We start from the raw sequence: 11,536 nt of genomic DNA, 5'->3' as shown, positions 1-11,536 counted from the left end.
CCGCTGCCCCGGGCACCACGTAGAAACTCCGAGGAGCAGCCGGAGCAGCGGCATCTGCAGAAAGCTCGGACCCCCTTCTCCACGCACCCCGAGCCCGCGGGTGCCCCGGCTCTGCGCTCGCTCGGCTCGCCTGCCTAGCCCAAGGCTGAGCCTCCTCCTCCTCCCCTCTCTCCTCCTCCTCGCCCGCCCGCCCGCCCCCCTGGTCTCTGTTGTCTTCTTCGGCTCTGGACCCGTGTCGGGAAGTTTCCCGGGCTCCGCAGAGTCCAGATGTGTGACCTGATTGAGTCTCAGCCGGCGGAGAAGATCAGCAGGATGAAGAAGTTGCGCCGAACTTTGTCAGAGAGTTTCAGCCGGATAGGTGAGTCTCCTGGGGCTGCCGGCCGACCCCTCTTGGAATCCCCTGCTGTCCGGCTCCCTAACTGCCCAATTCCTCCCTCTCCATCCTTCCCAAACCCCAGTGCGCAGTTGTGTGCGGCGATGCCGAGTACCCACTCCGGGGCCGAAAATCCAGGGGGTGGGTGTCTGGTTTGCACGCCGTACCCTAGGGGCTGCACTTGGCTCGGAACCTGGGGAGGGTGGGACCGGGACCGGGAAGTTCCTCCCTTACTCTCTCCTGGACCCCCGAGGGCACTTTGTGGGCATTCCAGGCAGTTATTTGCATTTCTCCACCCCGCCCTCTTTCTTTCCTCCCTCTCCCATCCTCCCCAAGACTGTCTGCCCTGCCCAAAGGATCTTCTCCCATCACCTCCCATCCACACGCCCCCATAAAGCTTGACCGCAGGGCTTTGGTGTCGCTGGTAGTTAACCACCAGACCGCAGTTGGTTGGTTTGTTTAGTTTTTGGGATTCTTGAAAAGGTGGGACCGAAACTCCGGGTGACGTTTGCAAACTCATGAAACCCTAGAGGAAGTGCTCCTTCTACCCTGGGACCTTTTGTTTGTCACTTAGCTTCCAAGAATGCTAGGTTTGATGGTTACAAGGGAGTCAGGCTATCAGAGGCAATAGACACCCACATTTTCTGAATGCTTTACAAAATGTGTGCCAGAGCTACCTACCAACAATTAAGAGTTCATTTCAACTCCATTGTTAATAAGTGGGAACAGTTGACTTCATTCTTTTTTTTTGTTGTTACAAAAAAAACTTTAGGAACTTTAGGTGAAAAATACCATATTATAGGTACAGTTTAAAGGTTTATTGCATTTCAAGGATTGACAACAGAACTTGCCCCTTAAACTTAGCAAACTTGGGAAGGGTCCCTTTCATCAGTGTGCGGTGGTGCAAACTACAGGAATATTCTGTTTCTTATTAAACTGAGCCATAGTGTCTCATAGGCACTAAATCTTTGTTTCAGTTATTTAATATCCTTGTTAATGAAGGTGTTAATGAAAATAAAGCAGAAAAATGTCCAGGTCTGCCCCTCCCCACATCAAAAAGAAAAATACTGAAGGACTTTGCAGATATTATGTATATATAGTATATATATGTATATATCTGCAGTTTGGTGCAGATATAATATTTGTGCTAAATTAACTTTTAACATTTTACAAACATATCCTAAAAATGCTCAGCTATTCCCTTATCTTTTCCCAACTAAAAGGCAGTTCTGAGGTTTTGGATTTAGTGGTGGTGTCTTTGTTTTCCTTTGACTTATGAATAGATAAGTCAATTCAGATTGTAAGGCCCAATCTCCCTTTAGATTCAAGTGTTTAGATTCAATATTTGAATTAATATTCAAATATTCTTCGAAAATATATGGTATGTTTGTAAGTTCACCCATCAGAGTTAGAAATATTTTGGAAAATAAAGTTTCAAGATTAAAAACAGCATTTGAAAGTAATTGCGTACTTGGTGCTCAGTGTTTATTATTAATAATACTGGTAATTCAAATTCTAATCCAAACTATCATATAGGCCTCTGCACTTTCAGTCCATTAACCTAATGTTTTAAAAACATTTTACTATGTATTTTCTAATATTAATGACTCTGTTGGAGTAAAGCCAGTTTTGTATTAAATAATTAATGTCAGTTGCCTTGGTGAGAAACTAAGGAAATGAATACAAAATATAAATTTAATATTGACTGTGTCTGTGTTTAAATAATTTTGAAACCTTGTTTTTTATTTCCATTCTGTAAGACCTGGATTAACTAGATTTTTGGGGAAGTGGAATATTGTGGCTAATTGAAATTTCAGGTTTATTGATCAGAGGTTGTTTTCTATTTCAGCCCTTGTTGAGAGATTTTTAAAAATATGAGTAAATTTTCCTGCTTTGTGGTATAGTGAATATGACTGATTGCTTCTTGGAGTTCCTGAAGGCCCTCATCCTGAATGTCAATTATTATCATAGAATTCTAAAATACAGATTTACAAAGCTAGGAGATTGGGTTAAAGGTACAATCAGTTGGGTCATATGTTAGAAGTTGCTTTTTGGATGGCTCCTTACTATCTATTTATTTTCTTGTAATTTTCCTCTTTTGCCTTAAAGTTAAGATTGTGTTTGGAGGGCTCTTTTTTTTTTTTTTAAAGGCTATTTGGGTTCTAACTAATTGGAACTTTATTGTGCTAGAATTAAATTTTAAAAGATTGCACAGTTGAAATAGTTGAGAAAGCCTTTTGGAAGAAAGTGCTGTGAAATGAGGGGCGAAGGGACAGATATAACGTGGAGTGTTCTGGCTTTTTTCATACATCAGTTATCTTCTCTCTGTGTCTTGGTAGTTCATGGTGGGATCAAATTGCTGATACTTTTCCCGGTTCTGCAATTTGACACGCCAGCACCCTTATCCTTCCTAGCCCAATTCAGATGGGATTATTGCAGAATGCCTGCTGGAAATAGCATCCTTCTTACTGACTTAGTTCTGCCCTTTAGTTTATTTTGTGTGCAATTCCTAAGGGTAGTTTAAAATATCCTGCGATACATGGTGGCATTGTTTAATTGCAAGCAGTGACAAATTGCCCAACTAGGAAACCTTAGTTAACAATGGAGGACAATGTTTGAAAGTTCTGGCTCTTCAATCAGTGTTTATAATACAGAGCACAAGAAGTTAGGAGTGGCAACATGAAGGCCTTATTTGCTCCTCTATTAAATTGATCCTGCAAGCTTTTCTCCCTTCCTTCAGTAACCATGGACAAGCTGAGATTACTGCCTATAAAAGGATTTATAAAACACATTGATTTTCAAGAGACAGAGCCCTAATTTGTGAGGTCTGCCAGTGAGTGACTGGGATATCAGCTGGGGCTCCCTCCTAAGACTTGTATAATTGAACCTGAAAGTGACCCATTGATTCTAGTTAGGAATGTTTGTTGTTTAGGGCTAAATAATGTCAGCAGTCCCCTCTAATTAGGAATTATTGTAGTTGTCCAACACATCGCTTTGGTTTTTATTTGATGCCAATAAAACGAAATAAAGAGCAGTGGGAATCTACTATACATTGTTCAAAGGACTGAAAATACATCTTTATAAATGTTTTTGGAGGGCCAGGCTTAGGAAGTTAGGATAGGTTTTCCAGAACCAAACTAAGTGTCTTTACATTGTCTTCTGGTGTAACTTTGCTCTTAAAACAATGTATTGGAGAAGAGTGTGGGAATCCTATGTAACTTTTTTTTTAATTTAGCTTGTTCCAGCACTGAATCTAATAGGAAGACAGACCCTGAATTACTGCATCTTGTACAATGAATATATAATTCCAGATTTGAAGCATCATCTAGGGAATTGCATCTATTTGAAGATGGCAGTTATTACATTAATTGATAATAACATTATGGACCAAAATAAATATATATATATAGTGATACTTGGAAAGAGTCCTATAATACACTAAGAACTTTAATCTGGAAACCTGGACATTTTAATACTTAATATTATTATTTAGGAAAGGGTATTTGTTTTTTAATCAGCCAGAGCTTGGAGTGCCTCGAAGTGGAGAACTTTGCTAATGAGAAGTGCACAATTTCCTTAAATAAATGTTAATAAATAGCACTCCATTAAACCAGAAGAATGTGGGCAGTTTGCTGTTCCTTCCTGTAGTTGAAGAAAATTATGGGTTAACATTCACATGAATGACTAATGACATTCACTGTATATTCAATAAAGAGATACTATGTGAATATTTAGGGCAGAATTTATTCATCCAAGACACCTTTAATTTGTGGTCTTTATCCCTGTAAGAACTGTCAGAATGGATGGATCATTATTTAGGAAAAAAAAATATATAGATATATATATTTAAAGCACTTGGGGTTAAGTAACTTGCCCAAGGTTACAAGGCCAGTTTTTTTCCGTGGGTGTTAAGTAGCTGAAAATATATATTTTTTAATGAATGCAAAGTTTTACTCATGTGAGAAAGTATTTTCAAAGGGCTTCTTATAACTCTTTGTCCCTGTGGGTCCTGGGGCACAGCTCTTTTGGCACCTTTTACACATGCTTCTTTTCTTCTGAGTTTTTTTTTTTTTGGATACCTTCTTCCCTCCCCTCCCCCCCTTGCTCTTTTCCTTCTGTCTCACCTCCTGATCACCCTCCTCCTTAATTCCTTGAGTAATGTATGAGTAAGAAGAAGAATAGTGAAAACAGTTTGGGGCTGGCAGGTGGTAAAGACCTTCCACTCTCTCTCATCTCCGACTCTGTCAAGGCAGCTCCCAACCACTTCCTGCCTTTTCGTCCTCTGAGACTCATATTCTAGAGGATCTACCAGTGTGCTGAGACACTATATTAGTGTCTAAAAGAGGGGTGGGGAACCTATGGCCTCGAGGCCACATGTTCCTTTAGGTCCTCGAATGTGGCCCTTTGACTGAATCCAAACTTCACAGAACACATCCCCTTAATAAAATAATTTGTTCTGTAAAACTTGGACTCAGTCAAAGGCTGCACTCAAGAACCTAGGAGGCTGCATGTAAGGAAATTTGTTCTTTGAAGTCTGGATTCAGTCAAAGGGCCACACTTGAGGACCTAGAAGGACACATGTGGCCTTGAGGCTGCAGGTTCCCTACTCCTGATCTAAAAGCTCAATGATAGGGATTACTGGGATGGTTCATTTTCTCTGTTTATTATCAAGTCACATCCTTTTCTCATCTTTCATGTCATTAATAATGTTGGAATCAGAATTTCAGAGTTGGAAGGGACCTCAGAGGCCCTGGAATTGAAGGCAGATCTGAAAAAGAATGCCTTGTTCAGCAAAGACAGACCACAGCACTCCTAAGGGCAGCTGAACCAGATGGAAAGGTAATGGAGAAAAGGTTAACAAAGTAAATAAAAATACAATAGAATGTAGGTAACAGTACATTTTAAGACTAAGTCGATATGTGATGTGCCCAGACCCCCCCCATTGCCATTTGAATTTGATGACAGCTGCTCTGCCCCTCAGCCAGTAAATTCTCAACACCCTTTGCTTTTGAAGATGGCCCATTCCCCTTGTGGAGAGCTCTTATCATTCATAACAACAATAGCTAGTGTTTATATAGCACCTACTATCTGAGTCTTTGGAAATATTAACTCATTTGATCCTTACAACAACCCTGGGAGGTAGGTGCTTTTATTTTACAGTTGGGGAAACTGAGGCAACCATAGGGGTTTTTTGTTTTTAAATGTGATTGACTCAGAGTCACACAGCTATTAAATGTCTGAGACTGGATTTGAACTCTGAATTTTCTGACTCTAGGACCAGTGCTTGATCCACCTTTCTACCTTGTTGCCATGAGAGTTTCATTAGAAAGTCTTTTCTAGCCTTCAAGCCCAAATTTGTTTCTTTGTTGTGTCTTTATCCTTGTCTTACTTTTTGGGGTCAAACTAAACACATCAGTCCCTCTTCTGTTGACCAGTCTTTCAAATACTTACATCTTTCATGTTTCCCTCCAGTCTCCTTTTTTGCCCTAATTATCCAAATGAGCCTTACACCATGGGACACACTCATGCAATTTGAACCTGGGTCTTCCTGACTCCGGGTCTAGAATGCTGTCTGTTATATCATACTGCTTTTAGTGTGATGTTATCTGCATAAAATGGCAATGTTTGAGGAACCTGCCTATTTCTGAGGAAGTTTTTCTTTTGTTCGCACCCCATACAAACCATCTTCCAGGACATGGTTATAAGTACAGTACTACAGGGGGTAGAATGTTGACCTTAGAGTCAGCAAGACTGAGTTCCTATCCTGCCTGAGCTTTTCACTAGGTGTATGACTCTGAGTAAGCCTCATTTTCCTCATTTGTAAAATGGGGATAATTATAACACCTACCTCTCAGGGTTATGAAGATAACATAAGAACCTATGCAAAGCAGCTTGTAAACCTTAAAATTACTACTACTACTACTACTGCTACTACTACTACTACTACTATCACCATCACCACCACAACATTGCTGTTCCTCAAAGTACATTATCTGCCATAGTTTTCAAATACGACTTTGTGCTCTCTCTGTCTCTCTCTCATCCCCCCTTGCTCACCCCTTTTCCCTTTCTCTTTTTGGGAGGGTGGGGAGGTGGAATTGTTCAGATGGTAGATATCCTGATGTCATCTGACAGACAATGTAATATAAAGAGTAGTTTAAAAAATTTGTGAAACTAGATTGTAGTGTTCTGGGGGAAGGGATTATGTTTTATATGACACTATACCTGCCGTAATAAAAAAAAATTGTTGAATAAATGACTGGAGTATACTGTGTATAGATAACGAATATTTTATTATTGTTTAGCTTAGTGTATCAGCATATAGCTCATTACAAAAATCATGATAAATGAATTGATTAGAAATGAATGGTATCTTTTTACCCTAAGATCTCACCATCTAGATTATTTTTTAATAGAGAGCTATTTCTATTGGCTAGTGGAAACCATGAACAGTTTACAGTGAATCAGTTGACAGCTGGGGCTGGAGGAAAGAATTTTTTGGAGTCAGCATTTCTGGGCATGGAAACACCCTCCACCTGATGCAAGATGTGGGTAATTGAGTGCCATAGTGAGTTGTTGGGGGCACTGCGAGGTTATGGGACTTAACCTGTGGTTGCCCTGACAGTCTGTATTTGAGGCAGGGCTTTGTGATTTCAAGGTATCCATTGGGCTCTCTGTGTGGCTACTCAGAGTGCAGACTAACGATCCTTTTGGCTATCTTAACAAAATATCTCCAAAAGTTACCTCTTTAAATTCCTTTGAGGATTTTATTTTCCAGTGGTAGTAACCTGGGCAACTGTACAAGAATCATACCATTTTCCTATTAGGGAGCTTTTAAAAAAAATTAAATTGTTTGATTTTTTTCAAAGATCTACCTTCTCTTTCCAACTCCACACTCAACTGAGAAAGAAAGAGAAACAAACCCCCTCTCAGAGAATTTCTTAATGTGTACAGATATGATAATAGATCAGTCTGATTGTACAAGTAAATTGAAAGCAAGATTAGAAAATTGAGTCTGTAACCAAATACAGACTTTTTATTTTTCGTTCATTAGATATCATTCCCTGTGGTAAAGGATCCTAAGCTATTTCACATTTATCAATTTCATAGAAAGGGGGAAGAATAAGAATGAACGATTCTGGAGAGTATTCATTATTTTTCCTTTTTGGTTTTTGAGGACTATGTACCATCTCTATACAAGCTTTGATTTCACAACTCTTAGGTACATTGCTAACAGGACAATGGCCCATGTCATTTTTATTTTTGCAGCTGCAGTTTTAACATGTGGTGGACTTCGAGTTTTATTCACATTCCTTGTTTTAGTGCCAAACTACTTTGAATTCTACATTGTCTTATTATATTGCATTAATTAAAATAGTTCTGTTAACCTATCAACTGTAGGTACATCAGCCAATGCATACATCTTCCTTAAAAGATACACATGTTTTTCAGTGGTTGTGGGATTTAATCCCCTAGAGATCAGACCCCAGCACATGAAAAATTAACTGATTCCTGTACTCATCAGTGACAATATTCCAGTCGTGCAGATGGGCAGTTTATTTGAATTTCAATTCAGGTCTCTGGTAGCTTCCAGAAAACCTTTCAAACTAATTATCCTCTTGAATAGTGGGTTTGCTTGCTGAAATTGTTATGCAAAAAAAAAAAAATGGCCAAAATAGGTTTTCTCTTGGGGATTGCTGTTCTTACACCCTCAGACCTTTCCCCCATATCACTTAAACTTCTCTGGTCATGTCAGAGGCTCAAGGAATGCTCTGCAGAACAAGTCTGTGTCATTGGAACAAATCTACAGGAAATACTGACTGATTTGTTTGTAACACACACACATACACACCATGCTGTAATTCCTGCATAAAATTTTTGGGTGCATGCAACAAAAGAATGTGAAAAAGGGAAATATTACTTTACAATTCTGGCTTGGTGTACTTTCCTGGAAATGTTTTCAGAGTGAATAAGAATGGTAGAAAAGATGTGTTGTGAACTCCATTTTTCCTTACCTGAAAGTATAGTTTGATTTACATATTTATGAAAACCATCTCAGAAAGATGCATGCTGTGCAATTCCATATCTCATTTTCACTTTCATATTTTGATCATAAAATTGTTATTCAGGCTAGTGTAGTCTTTGCTTTTAGAAACAAGACCATGTTACTCCATCTCCCCCGAAGCCTATCCGCACTTTCCAATATAGTCACTTTGGGTCTTTTTTCAAAATTTGTGACAATAACTGCTTCCTTTTCTTTTTTTCTTTTAAAGCTTTGAAGAAAGAGGACAGCAGCTTTGATGAGGTAGGTTAAATTTCTTTATCTTGTGTTGGATGTATTTAATTACTGCCAGCAATATTCAGTTGCTGCCAACTCCTCACTTGGAAACAGAAAGAATGTTTGGGTGTTTTGTTTTTGTCAGCAAGTGTTTACTACTTTCACACTCTCGTGAAATGGTGATTCCCATAATGATCAGGCTTAATTTTATAGGAATTTTGAACTTCCAGGTTAATTTATTGGCACTGAATAGGAAAAAAAATACCTTTTTATGTATTTAAAAAGAAAATGGCATTGCCCTTTGTACTGTTGTTGGCATTTCTGGCAAATGGACTTTGTGTAGTTGCTGTTGCTGAAAATGTTCCAGAAGCCAAATGTGATATGTGTAGTTGGGTTAAGCTTACAGCCCTAAGTTGGGCACCATTTTGGAGACCTCAAACTCCATTGGGATTTGCTTCAATGTTGAAACCCCACCCTCTCTCCCATTCTCCCAGAGGACAGGTTGACTTTTATAGTTTCAGTTGTCCTGGTCTCTGTCTGTCAGATCCGGCATTCAACTTCTTTAAGGTCTCCTTGCTATGGAATGGCAGGTAACCTTTTATGATAAAGTAGTAGAGAGTTCTTAACTAATCTGTAAATCTTTTCAGTCACTAAGCATTTACTAAATACCTACTCCATATTAGGCACTATTCCAGATATCTTCAATGTAGTTTTAAAATCATACTTGATTTCTAGATTAAAAAAAATTTTTAATTTAAAAATTTTAAGTTTAAATTAAAAATTTAAAAAAAATACCTGGTAATATCAACGGTGTATCCTGGGAACTGAGAATCACCTGAAAGCATGCGTGTAAATAGACAGAGATCCTGTGATGCCATTGTAATGCAATTCACTCAGAGACACAGGGAAAGTGTTTGTATCCTTTTCTGTTAAAAGTGCTTTACCCAAAGTATTATCACTCCTACCTTGCCTATTTGCAATGGATCTATGTATGGAATGTCACCTCACCATCTGACTAGCCCGAGATTCTGGATTCCAGGACATTCAGCCCTACCTTATTTCCACCCACTCCAGTTCTCCCTCTAACCCAGGTTAGAAATGTATGTGGATTTCGATAGTTTAATTTGGCTCCCGTGCTCTGTTGCTTTCTAAGCTGTCTCTGGTTTTTCTGCAATGAATTATACCCATTCAGAGTCTCTGGACCCCAAATACCCTTTGCCAGCATCTCAATAACATCACATTACCTTGGCCTGGAGCAGCAGGCCCCCTTTCAGACATCAGCAGTGGTTCTGCTGTCCTGGCCCCCATTCCTGGGTGTTTGTGCCGTGGTTTGGCCATTTGGGGCGCTTTCCCTCTGTCTTAGGGATGAAAAGGCACAACATGCCTTTAGATCTGGCCCTGTGGTTTTTATTGGTGAAGGGAACTCCTCTCCTAGTGCCAATCTGCCATTGTTTGCTCTTCCTCCTTTCCGAGAGTTGCCTGGCGCACGGTGAGGCTCTTACCTAGGTCTTGACACCAAGACCAATTTTGAAGCAATGTCTCCAGACAGGAGTAAGATCAACTTCCTGGTCAGTCATTTTTTTCTGTCCCACTCAGATCCTCCGCAGAGGCCAAAGGCCTCACAGAGTTTTAGAGCTTGAAGAAACCTTAGGGACCATGGAGACTCAATCCCTTAATTTTACACTAGAGGAAACAGAGGTGAAGTGGCTTATTCCGCTGTTGACTGGGAGGTGCCAAGGTCACAAGTACTGCAGCCAGACCTGCTGTGGGAGAAGAGTCCTATTCTGTGTGAGATCTCTTATTAGGAGGAGCACTGCGTAGAGACAGTGAAAAGGTACAGTGGAGGGAATTTTTTTCTTCCTGAGTTCAAATCTGGCCTCACACTTAACTAGCACCAGTGTGACCCTGGGCAAGTCACCTGACCCTCTTTGCCTCAGTTTCCTCATCTGTAAAATGAGCTAGAGAAGGAAATGGCAAACTCTTCCAGTGTCTTTGCCAAGAAAATTCCAAATGAAGTCACAGTCAGATACGACTGAAAACGACTAAAGAACAACAAATATAGACCATTGCTTCAGACCCTCATCCAAGATAAGGTTGGATGTGACATTTGTGTATCATTCAATCACAATATTGTTTCTAATTGGAAACTTTGGAGAATATAGGAGAAGGTGTCTTGAATTGGGTTAGGGGTCCTATATTTGAGCCCTACCTTGGCCACGGGTCAGGCATGTGACTTTGAGCAAATTGTTGACTTTTTCTGTGCTTTGTCTCTGCCCCTAGAGGAGGGCACTGGACTAAGCCAGTACTTTGGGGCCACTTTGGCTCTAAAATTCTGAAATTTTCTTTAGCTAATTAGTAGACTAGCCAAATATGTATTTTAAACAGACAGAAGACTGGGCGACCTCTCATGGTAATCTAATCCTTTGACACCACTACCTCGGCTACCTTTCTCCTTGCACACTTGAAGATATATCCTACAAATTCAGATTCAAATCTTGAAACTTGGGGGCTGAGTCCCCTTCATTTCTATAGAGCAACTAGGATTAATCTCTTTCCCAAGACAATCTTTATGGACAGAGAGGAGGCTACTCTCTAGAGTGGTCTGCTCCTGGGGCTAGAGGGAGGCTGTGTTCTTGTGGAAGAAAGTGGCACTTGAAAATTTTAATTTTTCTAATATTTTTAAATGAGTTCTTGTGTTTTGGAGTTCTTTCTTCCTCTCCTTCCACATCAGTTCCCCTTTTCCTCACCCTAGACAACAAACACACATACACACATATACATACAGAGCCTGAGTTTTGCTGAAAAGAGAGAATATAGAAATACAGACATGATTTGAAAGATTTCTGTTTTCTGTTTTACTACTCTGAAATACTTTCTTGCAGTGA

The 11,536-nt window shown here is 39.9% G+C and overlaps 1 protein-coding gene across 2 annotated transcripts in view; it reads left to right on the top strand.

The window, feature by feature from the left end:
• Nucleotides 1-226: 226 nt before the first annotated feature.
• CDK14 (cyclin dependent kinase 14) overlaps nucleotides 227-11,536 on the top strand; it is a 678,842-nt gene continuing 667,532 nt past the window's right edge. For both annotated transcript variants that reach the window (XM_069086180.1, XM_069086181.1), the window contains exons 1-2: nucleotides 227-358; nucleotides 8,647-8,678. In XM_069086180.1, the coding sequence (XP_068942281.1) occupies nucleotides 268-358; nucleotides 8,647-8,678 (123 nt within the window). In that variant the 5' untranslated portion in view covers nucleotides 227-267. The remainder of the gene's footprint in view (nucleotides 359-8,646; nucleotides 8,679-11,536) is intronic.

This window comes from Petaurus breviceps, unplaced genomic scaffold (assembly GCF_028583685.1).
Source record: "Petaurus breviceps papuanus isolate PSGF00001 unplaced genomic scaffold, PetGlider_PUasm1.0 178, whole genome shotgun sequence".
Taxonomy (NCBI): Eukaryota; Metazoa; Chordata; class Mammalia; order Diprotodontia; family Petauridae; genus Petaurus; species Petaurus breviceps.
The sequence above is the reverse complement of the archived record's forward strand: the minus strand, read 5'-3'. Positions and strand labels throughout refer to the sequence as shown.